Source organism: Bos indicus, chromosome 2, assembly GCF_029378745.1.
Source record: "Bos indicus isolate NIAB-ARS_2022 breed Sahiwal x Tharparkar chromosome 2, NIAB-ARS_B.indTharparkar_mat_pri_1.0, whole genome shotgun sequence".
Lineage (NCBI taxonomy): Eukaryota > Metazoa > Chordata > Mammalia > Artiodactyla > Bovidae > Bos > Bos indicus.
In genome coordinates this window covers 113104274-113126532 of record NC_091761.1, presented here as the reverse complement: position 1 = coordinate 113126532, position 22259 = coordinate 113104274, and the positions used below count along the sequence as shown (strand labels likewise).

Sequence of the window (22259 nt, the reverse complement as noted above, 5' to 3'; positions counted from 1 at the left end):
AGCCGCCCCACGCGCGTCCCGCGCGGCCCCCGCTCCAGAGGCGCCGCCGCCGGGCCGGGGCCGCTCGCCGAGTTGGCCGCGCGCGCCCGGAGGAGCGCAGAGTTTGGAAAGTCGTCGCGAAGCTTCGGCGGAGAGCAGGGGGTGGGAGAGTGGGGGTGCTAGAGAGAAAAACCCGCCTCTTGCGAGTAGAGCGAGGAAGAGGGGGGGGAAAGGCGCCGAGTTCCGCTTCCTGAACCGCGGTGGGTAGAGGAGGTCGGCGCGGGTCAGGCCGGCGGGACGCGCACTTCGGGCCCGCGACGGGCGATGGCCGGCGAGCGGACCCGCAGGTTCACCCGGAGCCTTCTGCGACCCGGGCAGGCGGCCGAGCTCCGGCACAGCGCCGCGTCCGCCGCCGCCGTGGCCGTCAGCAGCCGGCAGCAGCAGCGGGTGAGTGCCGCGCGCCCCCCGCGCCTTCCCCGCGCGCCCCGGGCGGCCGGGGACCCCGCTCCCGCAGCCGGGTCTCCGCGAGCCCCTGGGCGCCCCAGCCCCGGCCGCCCCCCGCTTCCCCTCCCCCGCAAGTCCTCCCCCAGCCTCCTTGCCCTGCGCCCCAACGCACCACCTCCGCGAGGCAGCGATACCGACGCTTGGGGACCGAGGGAGCGCGTTTGGGGACTGGGGACACTCCGAGGAGCGACCGCATGGACCGCAGAAACGCAGCGTGGGAGAGGATGTGCCTGGGTTGGAGGCGTGGGGGCGGTGAGGAGGTGACAGGAACGCATCGCGAGTCACACGGGTGATAGGTTGTGGGGTCCCAGAGCCTCGAGCGGTGGGCGAGTCTACGGAGGGGAACCCCTCGGTCCACAGGTCTGCGCGCCCCCTTCACCCCCGGTGTCTGGTGCGTCGGAGGGGAAAAGGCGATCGGAGGTCCTCTCCTGGGCTAAAACCTGGGAGCCTCACCTGAACGCTATCACAGAAACAAATGCACTTCTCACCCACCTCCCTCCACCGGGCAAAAACCCACAAACCGCTTGATGGGACTTCAGAAAGGGCTGAGGGAACCAGACTGGAGAAAATGTGGGTCATTAAGACGTGGGTCAGTGGTTTCTTGTATTTTTCTAAGATGTACGTGGGGTTCTCCCGCCAAGATTGCTTTACTGGTTACTTCCTTATTGAAATGCCTTCTAAGAGAGCGGGGTGATTTCCGCGGGAAATCCCTGGGGCAGCCTCCAGCAATGCTCATCTGATTCCCAAATCATATCCATAGCTTCCCAGAGGTTCAGAAGTTCCAGTAGGTGTCACCCTCCAGGGTGGAAGTCTCAGGAAGAGAAAAAAAATAAATCTACTCTGGTGGGAAAGGGAGACGAGTGGCAACAGCCTTAAAGCAAGACTTGGGTTCAGCAGCCACACTCTTGGCTTGCCTCTCTGGACCGGAATCCCACTTTGTGGCTTCCATTTTTCTTTTTGCCAGGAAATATCATTAGGAATTAAACGGCTTCTTTTAAGAGTGTCAAAGAAAGTGTTACTCTTGCCAGTCACCCATGAGGAAGGAGCCAAGGGCTACCCAGAGCTGGTTCCCACAGCCAGGACTTTTCTTTAGAGCCATAGGTCTGAAAGTTAAACAGAACGGAAGCTAATTGCCTGGCAGAGGACTAGGCATCGGATGCCCAAGAGGGTGTCGGTGATTGGAGTGTGAAATGAGTAGGTGGCCATATCTTCTCTCTCTCTCTCTCTCTCTCTCTCTCTCTCTCTCTCTCTCTCTCTCTCACCACTCACTGGCTGCAGTCTGCCATTACCCAGAGGGAATTCAAGGCTTAGCAGAATAAGTGGGTGCCCTGATTCTGATATCAGCATGGACATTTTCAAGGCAGGAAGGATAAACCATCAAAAAGAACTCTTTTTTTTTTCCCCTGAAAAGAAGGTTCAATTGGAGTAAGAAGTAGAGATAGTAATATCTTCCAGCATTCCTAGAGAATAATTTTTACTTTGAAATGATTATTCAGGATGGTGGCTTTGTCATTCTCTGCCATGTGCCTTTAAGATAACTTTGTTTTGCTATTGATTCATTTTACCAAATCTCAGTAATGATCTGGTAGAGAAATGCAGCGAACTAAGTAGCATTCAATTGGAATAAACAGCCTAAATGCTGTTTTTGATTTGGGTTTTGTTTTCAACTGGGTTCTCCTGGAGTTTTGTAGCACTTGACTTTCTCTAAAGAATATGTATCCTGGATACTTTTGTATGCAGACGCACACATTATTTTCTCCAAATTTACGTCAGATTTGAAATCCTAGGGAGTCTTGTCAAAATGAATAAGCTCAATGTCTTAAAAAGAGTTGGGGCAAGGGGTGATTCGCTGGCAGAGGCCTCCCTGCCTCCCTCAGCTCACTTCAGCACCGTGGCCAACACGCCTAAACAAGCTTTTGCCAAGACATTTCAAGGGATCTTACACATCTAGTCAGGCAGTTTGGGCAGTGATTTTGGCAGCAGGAAGCCATGTGCTTGGCATCCATTCTATCAGTTCACTCTTTTTTTTTTCTTTTTTCAAGTGTCACGTTAATTTTTCCATCACTATACTTTAAATCTACATTGTACAAAGTGACCAGGAAGTGTGCATCCGTAATCGACCCACCTCTGAGGCTGTAACTTTCATACCAGTGTCTTCTTGGGCTCTTTTGATACTAAACCCGTTTCTCATTCCAGTGAATTGAGATGGGTTGATTCTCAGGAACCTTGTAAAAAGAAAACAAAGATATTGTACCATCTTTATTTAGTAATTTCATATTTGTTTCTTTCCCAGCAAATAACTACCTCATTGACGTTAAAACTTCCAAACATAACTTATTAATAGTCTTCAAATTTTGCTCACATTGCTCAAGATGAAAATACTCTGCTAAATACAGAGAAGTTACAACAGCTTTAACAGTTAATTGTCTATAACATACACCAAGGTTTTTCCTAGACTAATTTTAAGGTGATCCATTAGTATTCTTTATACAGGTGAAAAATGATCTTCAATTTTCTTGTCTTTTTATTTTTAATATAAAAGTTGGAAGGACCATCAATTTGCAAGTCACCACCATCAACTTTAAAAAAAAATAGTTGTCATCAGCAGATGGAGGTAAACAAGCTGAATTGCATAACTCTAGGAGGTAGGGGCCTTCAGTTTATATTCATGTATCCATAGCATGGACCTTCCCTAGTGGCTTTCACAGTAAAGAAGCCTCCTGCAATGTGGGAGACCTAGGTTCCATCCCCGGGTTGGGAAGATCCCCTGGAGGAGGGCTTGGCAACTCACTCCAGTATTCTTGCCTGGAGAATCCCCATGGACAGAAGAGCCTGGCAGGCTCCAGTCCATGGGGTCGAAAAGAGTCGGACATGACTGAGCTGCTAAGCACACATACGTATGCGTAGAAGAATTCAGTGTTCTAACAGGAAAAAGAATTCGTCAAAAATAATTAACTCTTAAAGGGTGACAGGAAGATGATGCATTCTCTGAGTTGGCACCCAAACTCAAAGGGATTCTGTTAGGCAGAACATCCCTTTTGAACCTAAGACCCTGTAGCTGAACAACGCAGTGAAGATGAAGCCTAGCTTACATCGATCCACTTCCTTAAGACTCCTTGTGTTCCTTCAGGTCCTCAAATCCTAGTTATCAGGGGAGAAAATGTCAGGGGAGAAACTCAGGGAAGAAGATTACGGGCAGCCCACTCCAGTACCACAGGTAGAATTGTGTGTATTGGAGTAAGCTGTCATCTATTGAAAAAATATTTGAGAGACACTAGAAGGTCTTGGTGGAAAAAACCTGTCTTGCTGCTAGATTATAGAATACCCTTTATGAAATCTCTCTTTTGGGGACCAGAATCATCCAGAGTGTTATGGAGAGACTGCTGTAGACTTTGATAGGGGTAATAAGAGGTTATTATAAGAAGAGATGAGGTTGTCAGACAGACAAGGTTTTGGACTCTGTGTCCTATCCGCATAATAGAACAGGAAATCTTCAAGCTGTGTTTGAATTATGGAAGGATGCTGAGTGAGGGCACTTACTAGGGGGCCTGCTTTTAGGCCAGTTGCTGAGAGAAATAGAGGTGGGTTCCAAGGCAAAGCTTGATTTCAGTTTTAACCCAAGACACTGCAGGAGCTCACACGCAGGCTGACTCCTGGTGAGGACCCACCTTATTCTACGTTCCTTTTAATATAATAGCGCAGTTATCTGCACTCTCAAGTTCATTGCAGCATTTTTCACAATAGCCAGAATATTCCATTGCAATGGATATGTAATACTCCATTGTGTATGTGGATACACACAAACACACACACATTATTTAACCTTATAAAAGAAATATCCTGCCATTTGTATAATTACATTAAGTGGAATAAGTCAGACACAGAAAGACAAATACTGCTTGAACTCATTTCTGTGTGGAATCTAGAATAGTAAAACTCATAGATGCAGAGAGAGTAGAACGGTGGTTGCTGGAGTGGGGAGAGGAGTGGAGGAAGAAATGAGAAGCTGGTCATCAAAGGGTACGGACTGCATGATAAATGAGTTCTGGGGCTCCAGTGTACAACTTCGTGACAGTAGTTGAAAATACCGTTTTGTACACTTGTCATGTACTAAGAGAGAAGATCTTAACTCTTCCCAGCACACACACACATACAAAATGGTGACTATGTAGAGGTGATGGATAAGTCATTTAATTTCATTGTGGTGATCGTTTCACAATGCGTACGTACATCACAATGTCAAATTGTACTCCTTAAGTATATACAGTTTTTATTTGTCAAAGGTATCTCAGTGACATTGTCTAAAAGAAAAAAAGGAATAAGAACAATAAAGAACAGTTAGGAGCAAAATATACATTTTGAAAAAGTATATATTTCCTCCTTAGTTATCCTGAGATTATTTTTCGTAGAAAACAAGTGAATCACAACTCATGCAGAAGCCAATCTCAGAATCAAGTGAAGCTGAAGTATTTTCCTGAACCCCCCATTTATGGTAGAGTCCAACAAAGCAAGCTTCTGTAGTGCAGAATCTCAGTTCAAAAATGATTAGGAATATTTCTCCCATGTCAGGACTAGAATCTCTTATTGTTTTGGTTGAATATACCTACTGTGTTGGCCTCAAAGTTGTGGTGCCATTAATTAGAGATTCTTTTTGATAAGAAGCTCTTCCTTTAAAATGTATAAAGGGATTTTACTTTCACATGAATTAGTTCATTTAGATAGCTTTCTACTGTTCATTAAGGGCTTCCCTGGTGGCTCAGATGGTAAAGAATCTGTCTGCAGTGCAGGAGACCAGGGTTCAATCCCTGGGTCGGGAAGATCCCCTGGAGAAGGTAATGGCAACCCGCTCTAGTATTCTTGCCTGGAGAATTCCACGGACAGAAGAGCCTGGTTGGCTACAGTGCAAATGGTCAGACACAACTGAGCGAGTAACACACACTGTTCATGAATTATAAACAAGATTGGTGCTCTTTTATCCATATATGTTCTATTTGATAGCAATTCAAGAGGAAAAAAAAATTAATTTCTGTTAACATCGCATCAGATCTGTCACTTTGAGAGATAGGGACTTTTATGTGTGGAACGCGATTGGTCAGAGTAATGGAAGGCTGAGTAACAGAGAGGGTAAGAGCCTGGCTTGTGTCAGATGGTGGGAAGGAAGTACAGGGGCTGGTGGAGGTGTATGCATGACTGCCTGTTAAGTCACTTGAGTCATGTCCGACTCTTTGTGATCCTATGGACTGTAGCCTGCCAGGCTCCTCTGTCTATCAGATTCTCTAGGCAAGAATACTGGAATGGGTTGCCGTGCACTCCTCCAGGGATCTTCCCGACCAAAGGATTGAACTCACGTCTCTCATGTCTCCTGCATTGGCAGGCGGGTTCTTTACCACTAGCGCCACCTGGGAAGTCCTGGTGGAGGTTTATCAAAAACCAAAAAATCATTTGGTCAGTTCTTGCTTAAAGCCTTTTACGTGGTTCCTCGATGGGAACATGTCACTTTGTTCACATGTATTCTTTAGGACCTTTATTCTGTTGTTACACAGAAATTTCTTTGCACCTTGTGCTTGAATTGTATCCAAATTTATTAACTTCTTTTAAAGAGGAAACATCCTGCCAGAAGAGATTGTACTTAATCAGTATGTTTTTTTCCCTCCCCACCCAGCCAGAAAGGCCAAGTGGTAAAGAATGGACAACATTAATTCAGTAATCTCCCAAATTCCATATCCAAACTTGGATTTGAGGCTTCCTAACTTCCTCTGTTCCCCAGTGATACTCCTTTTGATATTTTAGAGAGCTTTGAATAAGAAGCAGAACCTTTGACCTACTGAAGATCTCTGATTGAGAAGCAGTGAATATGTAACTGTGTTTACAGGGGCAGGAGGAATTCTTAGAAGGAAGAATGTCCTCCCCTCTAAACTTTGTGGTATTTAGGTAGTTGAGAGTAGGAAGGGTTTTAAGAAACTGAGTGGGAGATACTAGAGTTTCTGCAAAATCCCATGCTGGGAGTGAGAGTCAGTGAAAAGATGCAGGAAATGATAGTGAAGGAAAATGAAACACTTGTTTTACTGTCAGTGTCTAGAATGAAAGCAATATGCAAAGCACAAGCCTATTTGTTTGGCATTCCCTGCACCCTTGCTTTGTTTTCGTTTTTTTCCACGGGATTCTTCACAACAAGCGTGTTTACATTTTAGCAGAAATCACAGGCTTTAGCAAAAATTCCAGTCCCACGTTTATAGTCTCAAATGAGGAAAGTCCCTTGCCTGGTGAAGAAGTCAACTCAAACTTAGCTGACAAGATCAAGGTTGAATGTTATTATTGACTGTATCAACTCATGTTTTTGACTTCTCGAGGGCATTGCACAAGGAGCAACAGTGGGCTCTAGAGAACTTCTGCATGGGTCAAAAAATGAAAGAATGAATAAACATTCTCACCTGTCTTTTTCTTTACAACCTTCTTCTCTAAGGCCTAACGTAAAAAAAGAGCAGTCATAAATGTTACATAATAAACCATTTGTTGAGAACCTACAAAATGCCTGACACAGCATTATGTGTTTTATTTAATTCTCAGAGCTATCCTATGAGGAAGTCATTATAGTTACAGATTACACAAGAGGCCATTGAGACACTAGGGTTAATAGGTTGCTCCGAGTTAAGTAACTGACATGGAGCCTCTTTTGCATCCTGGATAACAACCAGTTTTGTAGCTGCTTCCAATAGCATCTCTAAGTTGGAAGACTCAAGGCGCTGACTTTGCCTTCTGATGGGCAGCTCAGCCTAAAGAAGAACTCTGTCCTTCCCTCTGGCATCGCAGAGCAGCCACAGGTGTTCCCGTGAGTTTTCCTCTGAGACTAAAAGCCACAGCAGAGGCTCTTCCAGTTACCTGTATTAATAATCGACCCTCCCAAGGCAACCAGAGCTCAGTTATTAAATCCTTAAAATATGAACTCAGTCATCCCCATGCCATCTATCTGGCAAAGCCATAAACAAGTTGTGAAAGAGGGTGGGGTTACTTCTTCTCAAGTCCTCTTCTCTCCCAGGGCGGGCTGCTTCTCCATTCTCAGTCATTCCACCCAGTCCTGCAAGGGCCTGAAATTTTCCAGTGTATCGTGTGTCCTTGACGATGCGTATTTCCATTTGACTAGGTTGTGCTGAGAGTCTTTTGTCACATGCTATCTTGTTCGAAGGAGTGATTCTAAGTGTCTTACAAAGATTGGTGTAAGACCGCAACAACCCAAAATATAGTAAAGAGGAAAAAATCAATATAAGCAACAACAACAAAAAGCCAGGTTAGGAAAGGGGGATGTAGTCAGGAGTAGGTCAGTGAAGTAGGATCAGTATATGAAACATATAACCATAGTCTTGCTAAAGGCACATCCTAGCAACCAAGTCAAAGAGGAAAACATGATTAGACGTGAGATTAAGAGAGCGTTGAGATAAAAGAAAATAATTCACTCTAGACATGGTCAGGTTTTTTTTTTTTAATCTTCAAATAAGCACTTTATTATCAAATAGATCAACATCAGAACAAGATTTCTAATTCCAAAAGAAGTTTCTTCACATAGTATCATATTGTGAAATACATTAGGGGTCTGATGCTAAAGCCTACATCCTGTTCCAGTTTCTCATGCAGTTGGGTAACTTGATCTATAAAGTATAAATTCATCTCATTCTTAGTGGCACTTAGACATGGTCAGCTTTAACTGGACTGAGATTCCGAAAACAAGACAGTTCTTTTCTGTAATTGTTCACAAAGGACATCATGATGCTGTGATGGATCCTTCATTCCTTAGAATGTGCTCCAGGGCCAACAGCATTGGCATCGCCTGGATGTTAGAAATGCGCCCCATACTAGACCTATTGGATCAGAATATGAAATTTAACAAGATCCTCTGGTGATTTGTAAGCACACTGAAATTTGAGAAATGCACACACACACATAGCTACATGTTTAGACTATTTTTGCAGTGTATTGTCAGGTAAAGGCAATTGTGTGAGGGTCTAGTATAGTGCAGACCTATTATAACTCTTTGAAAGAGTCTCTTGAGGCAAAGATAAAGATAAGACCACCTAGGGATGAAAATGAGATTGAGTCATTGCTAAGTGACTTTAGAGAAATCCCTTGCTTATTTGCATTCTGTTTGCTTCTGTAGCTAACACCTTAATTGTAGAGTGAGATTAAGGAAAACACTCTATAACATACACGACAGAGTTGTGATTGGAGTCTATGAAAGTTCTCGTCTTGGTTAGAACACCAAAGTTGGGTCCCAGGGTAAGGCCGGTGTCACCCTACTCGCCAGAGAATTTGAAAGCAAAATCACTCTAACTCGAGTAGGACATGTAATGATAATTCCTTATTGTTTTTGTTTTGTTTTTTTTATGTTGCCATCGTACTGAAACTTTTAGTTATTTGAAAATAAATGGTTATATCAGAAAATCTGACTGCTGGAATCAGAAAATGATGAACCTTTTTTTCTTTCAGTCATTGATTCTCAGAAAAAAAGATTTTTCTTGTTCATGGATGAATGTTCTAAGGATGGGATTCCATGGAATTAAAGCCCTTGGTATCTTCACAGGTTGCGACAAATGTCCAGGAGCCCTGTGATTGCTGTCCTTCACCACCTTTCTTGAGAGACCCTTTCCTCCTCACGACTGTCTAAGTTGAAGTTCCTTCATGCATTTTGAACAACTTGGCCAATTTGGGATTTGGTATAGGAAATATCAGATCCTATTGAGACTGAAGACCAGAATTCCAGCCCTGTCTCTGGGACTCTGCTTAGTCACTTCCCTTTTTGGAGTCTCAGTTTCCCCATCTGTGAAATTAGGGGACTAGATGAGAGAGTCCTTACATTTGCCGTTTCTCTGTCCTGGAGTTGTCATGGCTTCTTCTCATCCCTTGGTTTCTCGGCTGTCACCCACTCAGGAAATTCATCCCGAATTCCCAAATGCAAGCATCTTCTCCAGCCTCCTCCTAGTGGAGACATCTCTCACCCATTACTGTGCTTCACTTTCCTCATTCTTTTTTCTCTTTTCCAACCTTTCTGCCTTCATATAAGTGCCATTGAGAGAAACGTGTATGTTTCACTACTTTTACACTATGTTTATTATATAAAAATGGCTTCCCTGGTAACTCAGTTGGTAAAGAGTCTGTCTGCAATGTGGGAGACCCAGGTTTGATCCCTGAGTGGGAAGATCCCCTGGAGAAGGAAATGGCAACCCCTCCAGTATTTTTGTCTTGAGAATTCCATAGACAGAGGAGCCTGGTGGATTACAGTTCATAGGGTCACAAAGAGTCAGACACGACTGAGTGACTAACACTTTCACTTTATTATATGAAAATAAGGAGGGGGAAGTCTCCCTTCCCACTGCAAATGAACATTTAAGGAAAGTCAGGAGAGTGGGCTGGGTGTATACCAGTGAGGGATCACAGTAGAATTATGACTTCAAAACAAGGTTGTCAGTATCTGCTAAGGATGTTCCTGAGTCATCTTCTTCATGGTCTACTTGGCAAGTGGTGAAAATGCAATTATATAGAAATATAGTGACCACATCCTAAATGGCAGGTACTTGACATGTACAGTCTCTTTCAATCCTCATGACAACCACATGGGGAAGGATTGGTGTTCGTATTGTATAGATGAGGAAAGAGATGCTTGGAGATCAGAAACTTGCCCCAGATCTGGTAAATGACTGGTAAGTGAGGAATCCAGGAGTCACATGCAGGCAGTCTGACTCTGGGTCTGTATTCACCACGATAACTCCATTCTTCAGACTGGGTCCACCAGGCAGGCAAGCAGATCTCATTAAACATGCAGTTAGCATCCATGCGAGAGAGCAAAGAGAGAAAGGAAACCTCAGAGTACTAGCCATAGGAGGAGGTTTTGAAAAAGAGTTTCTGAACGAGAGAAGAGCTGCGGTTAAGAGAGAAGAGTTTGCTCTGATGAACAATTTTTCACTTATGACCTCTCACCAGAGCTGTATACTGAGAATGACACCAACTCTGGACACCGTCAGTGCAGTTCTTTCCCAAGAACGGGACTGGCACGGAGTGTGTTAAACTTTGCAAACAGTGGTCCCTTCATCTCTTGAAAGGGGCATCATTTGATTCTTCTCCTTCTGTGGAAATACATTTCTGGCAAGATAAGCATAGAGTAGTTGGATTGCCGCATGACATCTGTTACTTTGTCTTTTGTGGTCTTGATTTTAATGTTCATGTTTACAAAGGAGAGGGTTTTTTTTTTTTTTTCCTCCCCACTGAAATGAGATTTGTTCGCCTCTTGTCATTCACAGCAGCGTCAGTGGGCTGGAAAGAAAAGAAATGCTTGTGTTTGCTGGACTTGACATGCTGACCTACATTAAGTGATGTAGAAATAATAAAATTTAATGAATATGACCAAGTTAGTGGCAATAGAGCAAAACACTTGCCTTTGAAAACATTAATATTTTGCAATTGGATTTTGGTGGGAATGTCTGCCTCTGAGAATAGCAGAATTAATGGATCCAGATCATCAGAAGTTCCTTTAATTGTGCTGCTAAATGTGAGAATAGTCACTTTTCCTTATTCAATTTCAGCATAACTCCCTCTCCTGACATATAAAAGTAGGGAAGCGAGTCAGTTCTTTATGTTAAACACCCAAATGGCAGTTTAACAACAGGAGATAGAGGAGAGTCTATTGAAAAAGGTGAAACCGTTTGTGATGACCACAGTGAGCTTGTCTTCATGTAATTATTTTAGTAATTGCCAATCTAAATGACTCATTAAGGCTGTCAAAATGACCAGTGCTGTTTGGGCTTTCAGATCACACATTCTATAAACAGAACACAGGCCTGAACATCTGACTTGGCAACAAGCAAACAAAAAACTTGACAAAATGTACTATTCAATGAAATATGATAATTAAGTTATTTTTGAACACTCGTTGTTTATTTGATTAGCTCTTAAAAGTCCCTTTGTCATACTCTTCAGAAGGAGAAAATGGGAATTAACTATAGCTGAGTAACCTTCACAAAAATGAAAGTGCTATCAGAGCTCAGTAACTTTTTTGAAGAAGAAAATTCGAATCTGGAGAACTAATATTTAAAATCATTTACATTCATGTTTTTTACATTATTTTAAAATCTGTCATTTATTCAAAAGAGGATTTTATTTTCCAATGTAAAGTGTTCCATTTTGATTTAAAGTAGGTCTACCTACATAGCTATAAAACTTCCCTGTGAAACTGCCAGTAATAAAATTTATTGGCATACCCATATGCACAGATAAGACTCTTTTAGGACCTTTCTGAGTGCTAACAGGGAAGGTTTATTTATTAACTTCCATTTTTTGAAGTCAAAAGCCATTATGTGGTTCCTAGTCAATCAATTTGAAAAATGTATCTTTTTATCATTAGGAAGCAGTGGTTTCCAGGCTGTGTAACCTTGGCTGTGTCTTTAAGCTTCTTTGGGTTTCAGTTTCCTTGTCTTTAAAATTAGAATGTTGGACAGTAGGAGCTTTAAAGATGCCTTCGTTCTACGATCTAGGGGGTTATTCTTCTTCTTAGGATGTTGAATAGAGGATTCATTGTTTTCATTTTAATAACAGTATTATTGATTAGCATAGCTGATTTTAGCAACTGAAGGAATGACTCCAAATGACCTACAACCAAAGTTGTATTTCAGAGATGAAAATGGTAACATAAAGTGGTTATTTGAGGATGTGATGAAGGGAATAGCTGTTTATACACACAGAGGACGGGGATAGTAGCATCCGAATTGGCAGAGGGACAGGCAGCAGTGCCTGAGGGGGGCAAGACACGCTCCTCTGACCCGGTAAAGGCTCAGAAGCTAGCATGTCAACTCATTTCCCGTTTTCTGTTCCTGCAGAGAACAAAGGTAGGCTCCATCTGCTTTAGGATCATTTCTCTGCTTCCCATGCCCAGTCTTGCTAGCAGCTCTCTGGCTTCATGTCTATGCCCACCTCCTTTTAGCACCCACGTGACTACCATATAGCCCAGGGTGGGGGGAGTTTGAGCCATCCCTCCATGCTCCACGCCTTCTCCTTGCCATCAAAAAGCAGCCAGAACCTCTCTTTCCAGTTTCATCCTTGTCACCTCTTTCTCCCGCCTGAGAAAGGTAATATGGGCTGTCCCTGCTCTGGTGTGATTTCCAGGGTGTTGAAAAGACAGCAAAGTTCGTCCTTCCCAGATCACTCTCTTAACGACGTAAACTCTTAACAAGATCCAGCCTATTTCATTCTGCAGTTAGAAGTCAACCTTAAAGACACAAGATGGTCATTGACTTGAATTCATGCCAAAGTGTAAATCCATTTCCCAGCGGGTATACCTCAGACAGTAAAGAATCTACCTGCAATGCAGTAAACCTGGGTTCAATCCCTGAATCAGGAAGATCCCCTGGAGAAGGGAATGGCTACCCACTCTAGTATTCTTGCCTGGAGAATTTCATAGACAGAGGAGCCTGGCCATCTAGAGTCCATGGGGTCGCAAAGAGTCAGACACGACTGAGCAACTAACATCTCGCTTTTTTTTTTTTTTTTTTCATACCTTGGAAAGAGGCTTTAGGGGAAAAGGGCATGAGAACGGGAGGCTTGTACCAGAAATAATGGTCCTTCATTTATTGGTAATTGGTAGTCTGATCTCTGGCATGTAAATACATGACAAATGTCCAGTTGCCTTCCCTGAACCAGGAGGATGAAGTATGGTTTTGCCTTCAAGTTTCCAAAACCCTGAGACACTTTCCAGGATAAGCTCTGTGGTTATTGTTTCTCTATTCCCAGGATAGCAAGATGTCTGGCATACATACAGTAGGTATTTACTAAATGTTTGTTAAATGTGAGAGAGAATGTCCCCCTTGGAGATGGCAGAAGTATAGATTAGGCTTGTGAAAGGGAACCTAAGTGCCTGGCTTGCAGTGAAGAAATTCTCAGGCGTGTTTGAGAAGAAATACTTCGGCAATCAAGTAGGGCATACTGTATCTGCTGATAGTCACAAATTGAATTGAAGTAACCTGAACAGAATTGAGGGTCTTTCCAGGTGGCTCTAGTGGTAAAGAGCCTGCCTGCCAATGCTGGAGAGGTAAGAGACAGGGGTTCGATCCCTGGGTAGGGAAGATCCTCTGGAGGAGGGCATGGCAACCCACTCCAGTATTCTTGCCTGGAGAATGCCATGGACAGAGGAGCCTGGTGAACTACAGTCCTTAGGGTCGCAGAGAGTGGGTCAAAACTGAAGTGATTTAGCATGTATGCACTAACGGAATTGAATTCAAGATTCTCACCGAAGGCTATTTGAAGATTAAAAAAAAAATTAGAATGTCAGTTGGCGTGAGTAGATACTCTTGGTTAAGAAAGGCTCAGCCTAGCAGTTGTTCAGGCTGTTTCAATACCAGCTCCTCCCCTGAGGGCACCTTGGTGACACACACAGAGATCACTCTTTGACCAGGGGTGTCATCATTCCTTCGGATGCTGTTAGCTGTCACGAGGCTGGGACAGAATAAAACTCTGGGCGGGTTGCAGAAAATGATTGATTAAACCGCAGGAAGTGTGGGCAACGAGTTTTGACAGCAGTCCGATCCCAGTGCCATGATGGAGTGCGGTTTATGTTTTCAAGAAAACTCATCATAAATCAGCAGACTGTTCGATTCTATCAGCGAATGTGAGTGCTATTTTAATTCTTTAGAACTCCGCTTCTTCTCTTTAGGTCAAGGAGCATTCCTGATGCTGCTTCCGAGGGTTGTAATAACTGTGCTCTGTATTTTCTTTTTAATTCCAATTTTCATTGAGTAGTCTCTTTTTACAGCTCTGCTTTGAAAACTTTTATTAAATTAATAACTCAAATATAAAAAATAATGGGGATAAAAAAAAAACAATTTCTTTTTTTTGTTTTGCAGCACCCACTGGCAACGGATTTCACTGTGTTTATTTGAAACATTTGTCTGCTCACAAATATATTCTTTGACACATGTTTAAGCTAATGTTGAATATTTAAATGTTTAATGTGTGATTCAAGCTAAATTTTGTCCTGAGAATCCTTTCTTCTGGGTGTGTATGTATAGCAACTCCCCATGAAATGTATGTTGGGAATAAAAGAAGAGACACATTTCTTGGTGTCCTACCATCATAAACAGTTAGACCTAGAGGAACACTTAGTCTAAAATAGATCAGGAGGTTGAGTCACAGGGAGGTTTTAAGTGGACATGGTCAGGGTGACAGCATGGCTGATGGTTTCAAACCCACTGCTTTTTCTCCCTCAGCCCAAGGCACCATCAGCAGGCAGAAGTATAATTTAATGTCATAAAATGAAAGTCTAGAATTTTACTCATAGTTCCATGGGTCTTTCCGGTAAAAGTGAATAAGCCTTAAGCCCAATAGAACACTGCTTTCAAAGGAGTTTAAACAGTAAACATTCAGTGAACCTGAGTGTGCACACGTGGCTTACTTCCTGAACATGTGACGTGGATGTTACCTGTTGCTGCTGAGACTCTGTGACCTGTGTTTGGCAGCAGGTTGAAGTTATGTGCCTCTGATTTGTGAGGGCAGAGAAGGGTGTGGTTGTGTCTTTGGGCTTGTGTCATTCCTGGAAGCTGACACGATGCGTTTTGTCACCACCTAGAGTGATCTGAATGGTGACTTGTGACAGTCTGGGCATCTGTGGCTTTGTGGAGACACCAACCCTGTCACTAGATTTCTATTGCTGCCCTGACAAAATTGTTACAAACTTGTGGCTTAAAGAACACAGATGTATTATCTCCCTGCAGTGTGGGTAGGAAGACTTCCCTGGTGGCTCAGATGGTTCAGAAACCGCCTGTCATGCAGGAGACACAAGTTCAATCCCTACTTTGGGACGATCTCCTGGAGAAGGGCATGGGAACCCACTCCAGTATTTTTGCCTAGAGAATCCCATGAACAGAGGAGCCTGGAGGCTACAGTGCATGGGGTTGCAGAGAGTCGGACACGAGCGAGCAACTAACACACACACACACACACACACACACACACAAAACAGCATGGGTAGGATGTCCACAGAGGTCTCTCCAGGGTAAAAGCAAGGTGTCCAAAGCGCTGCATCTTTTTCCACAGGCCGGAGGGCAAAAGTGTTTCCTGCTCGTTCAGGTGGTTGGCAGAATTTCTTGTGACTGTAGGGTCAAGGTGCCTGTTTTCTTGCTGGCTGTAAACTGAGGGTCATTTCCAGCTCCTAGAGGCCAACACATTCCTTGGCCATGGCCCCCTCTTCCATCTTCAAATCCAGCAATGGTGGATCAAGTCCCGCACATACCACATCTCTCTGACTCATTCTTCTGTTTTCTTTCTTGCTGTGAAGGACTCGTGCAATTACTTTGAGCCCCCCGGATAATGGAGGATCACCTCCCCATCTCAGTGTCCTTAACCTTGATCACATTTGCAAAGTCCCCTTTTCTAGGAAAATTGACATATTCCTGGGTTCTGGGGTTGTTGTTCAGTCACTCAGTTTTGTCCAAGTCTTTGTGACTGCATGAATTGCAGCATGCCAGGCTTCCCTGTCCTTCACCATCTTCCGGAGCTTGCTCAGACTCATGTCCATGGAGTCAGTGATGCCATCCAACCATCTCATCCTCTGTTGTCCCCTTCTCCTCCTGCTTTCAATCTTTCCCAGAATCAAGGTCTTAGGAAGCAGACATCTTTGGGGAGCCTATCACAAATACGTTTAGAAGAATTATTAAAAGGACACATTTTTCCCCAAGTACTGTTTTCTGATCCTAACACAAAGAGGATGAAACAGTCTTTTGTAAAAGACTTCACTTCCAGACATGGACCTTTTCTATTTGAATGGTATTGGTTAGGTAATAAGCCATAGCTTTTCTCCTTGTAAAATAAGGAAACGCAAAATTCTCACCAGGGTCAAATGATAACATGCCTTAGAATTTTTAAAGCTACTTTCATGTGCATTGCCGTAATTGTCATCCATCTAAGGAAATATTGCTCATTTGTCTTTGTGCTCATCTGCGTAGGAACAGGCGTCTTGGAATGAGGATCACTGTGACTCAGTCGATGACAGACAATCCCCAAACATGGCTGTAGGGGGCCTCCTCTGGGCATTCAAGGGACTCTGAACCCTGTTGGAGTTCAATTTAGGACCTAGTCTCTGACCAGGCCTCATGATTTTATGTGAAAGTCACTTTGATCCATGATAGATCTCACACCTACCAGACCTTGAACTTCCTTCTCCATGTTTTCTTTAGTATCATGTATTGAGGAGCCTGCTGGACAGGAGCAGAAACTCTGTGCATCAGTTCCCAACAAGCTGTCTACAGTTTCGTGTATAGGACTCAATAACTATTAGTCAGAAAGACAGGCTGAAACTACCTTTTATCATTTTACCTAATGGCTAAAAGAACCATTTAACACAGTCAATTTTATTCAAAATGATACCTTTGATTCATTAATAAGCAGAGCCTTGGTATAGTTTTGGTCATGGAAGAGTGGATCAGGAATTCCTCAGTATGTGTTCAGTTCACAGACTACCTCCAGCGGAAATGGACCACTTCATGTTGAGGTTCTCCAGGGGTCTAGCCTTACTCCTTCTTCTCTTGGCCTCTCCCTCAAAATCTCCGTCTGTGGTTCATCTTGCCCCATAGATTCAACAGCTCACCTAGGCACTGATGTTTCCATCTCTGCCTCCACTTCATGCTCTGTATCTGAGCCCTATGCATTGACGCTTCTATTCTGGGGTCCCTGAGTTACTTCAAACTCGACAGGATCCATATCTAACACATTTATCCTCCCCTCATAAATCTGTTCTTTTTTCCCCAAGTTTCACATCCCAGTTGATCCTTTAATCTCAAATTGAAACCATGCTGAACTCTTTCCATTCCCTGCCACCCCGTGGGGGATTATGGTCCATTGCGGACAACTCTGCCTCCTAAATATTTCAAACTTCTCCCTGACCTTACCAATCCAGGTAAGTCACTCATGATTTCTTATCCAGATTATCTTTTTCAGTGTTCTTGAAGGTTTTGGTTTTTTCCCCCGCCACCCCCCCAACATTCTTACTACTTCCCTTCTCTGGTCTCCCTTTGTCTCTTCCACACTTTGTCTCCCTTATGTGTTGAGCACCGAATTCTGATCATGATGCATTTCTTCCTGAGTGTCCTCATGCTCTTGATGACTGCCTCAAGGGATTAAATCCCACTTGGTTCCAACCTGTCTTTCCAGCCTCATTTTCTAGAAGACTCTTTCCTCTCTGCACACTACAGCCGCTTAAGGTTCTGGGAATTTCCCATGGATGCCATGCATTTTTATGCCACCAGCTGCTCTTCTTTCTCTTCTTGTTCAGCCCCACTTGCCTTTCATGACCAACTCATGCTTTTCTTCACCTGTTACCCTCCCCTGAGTCCATAGACAGCCGGTCCCTTCCTCTTCTGTGTTTCCATAGCACTTCTTAAATATGTGAATTTGTTTTCATTGTAATGGTTTAATTATTGTCTCATCAGACAGTTATAATTTTATTATAATGTAATAAATGATTCTTGGTTAGATGGATAAAGAGGTATCTGTGCATACTGACAGCTCTTTTAAATGTTCTAACCACTCCATGTCCTTTAAAAGGAAAATGCACTACAAATATTGTCTTGCAACAGAAGCAGTGAGGCATTATCTTCCTCTTCCTTACTTAGATGCTTAAATATTACCTAGCTTTGGAAATAATAGCCCAGCATTCAGTCCAGTACTTCTGAAAAAATGAAACAGGTTCAGAGATTTTTTTAAAGGATCCATTTTAATTATTGCCTTTCAGTGAATGGTTGTGACTGCGAGGAAAAATTGCATTTTATGTCTGCTATTTCTTTATTTTTCAAAGTGCACACTCTATCATTTCTCATTGGAATTTTTAGCTCCTCGAACATTTCTAACATTTTAAATATTTTTTATCATTGCAGTGAGTTAAAATAAATTGTACATTAAATTTTTTATGAATTATCCAGTTTACTGGAGGAAATAATGGAGACTTTAAATTGCCCCAGTGCTAACATTGAAAATCTTCAGTGTGACAGTTCCAGACCCCAGCCTTCTCTTGCTGCCTGGGTCAAAGGTGCAGGGTGCCTGGTGTGCAAAACACATCTGGCCAAGCATGGCCTTCATTGGTCATTCCCAGTCCAGAATGCTCTTTTCTCCTCATCCGTCATTTCCTCCAGGAATCCTTCCCTTATCTCCAGCCAAACCCTCATAAGCTTGAATTGTACTGGGTACCCACCTCCTGTGGCACATACTGGTTTCCTGGTTATAAACTGAAATGCTTCATATATAAAAAGAATATCTAGAACATATGTTTACTCCTGGAAGACTACAAATGAAAGTATTGATAGTGAAATGCTACAAGCAGCACCTTCAGAGGCCTCCATCTGCCTTTGCTCCCCCTAAGCTCCTCCTTCCTGAGAAGCAGTCACTAAACAAAATATGCCCATTATTCATTCTCCTGCTTTGTTTTTCTTTTTACTTTTTTTTTAATTTTTAACAGTGCATAGATTTATAAAAAGTATATAAACTAGTGGAAAGAATCTCATATACCGTTTTCACCTAGATTCCCCAAATGTTAACATCTTACCACACTTAAAACTATTTTTTTCTCTCCCCCAAGCTCTTTTTGTCTCTCTCTATCTCTTTAACACAGACACACATAAATACACACACAGTTTTGTTTGAGAATAAACTGCATGCATCATGCCCTTTTATCACAAAATACTACTTCAGGTATATTTCTTAAAGCAGTTCTCTTTGGTACCTATACTATAATGATAAAAATCAAGAAATTAACACTGGTGTAAATATAGTCTAATTCCATCCCTGGATCAGGAAGATCCCTTGGATCTTCCTACTCCCTGAAGTAGGAAATGGCATCCCACTCCAGTATTCTTGCCTAGAGAATTCCATGAACGGAGGAGCCTGGAGGCCTACAGTCCATGGGGTTGCAAAGAGTTGGACCTGACCGTGTGACATACACACATAGACTTTAGTAGGATTTTGCCGATTGACTCACCATTTCTTTTTCTGGTCCAGGATCCAAGGATGGCATTACATTCTGTCACCTCTCTTTAGTCTTCTTCCATCTGGAACAGTTTCAGTTTCTCAGTCATTCTGTTTTTCTTGACCTTGACACTTTGAAAAGCACAGTTCCACTGCTCTGTAGAATGGCCGTCAGTCTGGTTTTAGACAGATGCATTCTCGTGATTAGAATCAAGCTCTGTTGGGCAGGTATGTAGCAGAAGCCATGGGGCATCTTCAGTGCAAGCCTGTGTGTGTGTGGCGGAGGGTGAGGGGGGTGTGGGGGGTGGGGGGGAGTGGTGTCAGTTTTCCCATTGCTGGTCAGTTAGCTATGATGCTGTCTGCCAGGTTTGTCCTCTAAAGTTACTAGGGCTGTGCCTTATTCAGCTTGGGCTGCTATAACAAAATACCATAGACTAGGGGACTTAAGCAACAAACATTTATTTCTTACAGTTATGGAGGTTGGGAAGCCAAAGATCAAGGCACAGGCAGATCTAGTGTCTTATGAAGCTTCTCTTTCACCTCCAGGACCTAAATTTCTCCCAGAGGCCCCATCCACAAATACTATCACGTTGGAAGACTAGGGTTTCAACATAAAGAACTGGAGGCAGGGGACACAAGCATTCAGCCCATAGCAGTTCCCTCTGTAATTAACCAGTAGCTTATAGGGAGACCTCTGAGACTCCCCTGATTCTCCTTATACATTAGCCATTGTCTTAGCATTTGCAGTTGATATTTTCCTAAAGCAGTTACTGCTGTGAATGGACATTTAGGTTATTTCTAATTTTCCTTCTGTTTGCTATCTTAAGTCTCCTGATACACAAATGCAGGAACTTCTCCAGGGCACACCTTCTTCAACTTTAGCAATGCTGCCATATCATCTCCAAAAAGACCATATCACTTTCTACTCTCACACATACTTTCTAAACTTACTGTCAAAACTTTTTGATTTTTGTTGGTTTTCTGTGTGTCGCATGACATCTGACCTTGCTGATTTCATTTGCATTTCTCTGTTCACAAAGTAGAACATCTTTTTATCTATTTACGGACTATACTTGTTTCCTTTACGTGCTGACAATTTGGCATATATTTGTGAGACTTGCATTTAATATCAGCAAGTGTTCCAGACATTAATGATAGGACGATTATTTGAAATTATTTTATAGAGGAAATTTTTTGAATTTAAGTTGCATTTTGAAGTTTTCAAAGCTGTTTTCAAAACTATGCTGGTAATTAGGATCAGTCCGCTTCCATCATCAAGTTCATGGACTTCATTATTCGGTACATAAATGTCCTGTATACAATTCTCATAATGAAATTCACAACAATAAATGCAAGCAGGTGTCTGTATTTAAGAAAATTCCATGTATTTGAACTTTTGCCCAAATCTAGGGATAGAAAGGCTTTTGGGCCACAGAGTTTCCTGGCCTCAAGCATCTCTTATGCAAATGTTTTGTTTTAATCAAACAGAAATCCTCAGCATAGAAATGTCTTACTCATTCCCTTTGACTTGTATTCAGTCTTAGTAAATGCCCAGCCTGAAGTCTCAAATTTTTCCAAGCACAAATTCTAGTAGTAATATATAGTTTCTATATTAGAATGTTCCTTTTGACTTTCAGTTTATGTTAAATTCTACACTTGCATGACAATGTGTGTAGGGATGACAGAGGATGAGATGGTTGGTTGGCATCACTGACTCAATGGACCTGAGTTTGAGTAAACTCCGGAAGTTGGTGATGGACAGGGAGGCCTGGTGTGCTGCAGTCCATGGGGTTCCAAAGAGTCAGACACGACTGAGCGACTGAACTGAACTGATGACAATGTGTGGCTGTGCAAGTAAGATTGATATAAAAGAAGAGTTGTTTTTACTGCCACAAGGCTGCTATCAATCAGGACTGTTACGTGGAGCTGGGTGTGGGAACCCAATGGTATAGGTTCTTGCTGGCAAACTTAAACCTTTAAGTAATAAGTGAAGGGTCACCTAAGGGCAGAAATGGAGCTGGCAGTTCACTCTGACCAGCCAGAGAAATGGGCTGAGTGGTTAAGTAACTTACTCAAGATTACACAGTTTTAAATGGTAAAAGAGAGTTCATAATCTTAGCCACTCTGTTGTAAATACTGTGCATGTATGGATATTACAACATTATACATTTTAGAGCATAATGGTAAAAATATAAAATTAGGAAAATACCATTTTGGATATTATTTGAGTGGAGACTCCAACCTGATTTGTGTCCTTTTGTCACTAAATGGAAAGGCAGTTTCTGTAAAAGTTCTTTAAAATAACTTATTGATATGAAAATATGTATAACTTTGTTCAGTTCAGTTCAGTCACTCAGTCATGTCTGACTCTTCGTGACCTCAGGGACTACAGCACTCCAGGCCTCCCTGTCAATCACCAACTCCTGGAGTTTACTCAAACTCATGTCGATCAAGTCGGTGATGCCATCCAACCATCTCATCCTCTGTCATCCCCTTCTTCTCTCACCTTCAATCTTTCCCAGCATCAGGGTCTTTTCAGATGAGTCAGCTCTTCTCATCGGGTGACCAAAGTATTGGAGTTTTAGCTTCAACATCAGTCCTTCCAATGAACATTCAGGACTGATTTCCTTTAGGATGGATTGGTTGGATGTCCTTGCACTCCAAAGGACTCTCAAGAGTCTTCTCCAACACCACCGTTTGTAGAACATCCTAAATTATTTCATGTCTGGGTCCCATCTTCATGTTATGCAGTGAACTTCCAGCTGACTTGAGTTTCCAAAGTGAACCCTCCA

General features: G+C 42.7%; 1 protein-coding gene across 2 annotated transcripts in view; it reads left to right on the top strand.

Moving 5' to 3' along the window:
• Nucleotides 1-221: 221 nt before the first annotated feature.
• Nucleotides 222-22259, top strand: part of DOCK10 (dedicator of cytokinesis 10) — a 304825-nt gene continuing 282787 nt past the window's right edge. Inside the window, exon 1 of one of the 2 annotated variants that reach the window (XM_070773197.1) lies at nucleotides 222-426. In XM_070773197.1, coding sequence (XP_070629298.1) covers nucleotides 304-426 — 123 coding nt within the window. In that variant the 5' untranslated portion in view covers nucleotides 222-303. The remainder of the gene's footprint in view (nucleotides 427-22259) is intronic. The other variant, XM_070773206.1, reaches the window with a different exon arrangement.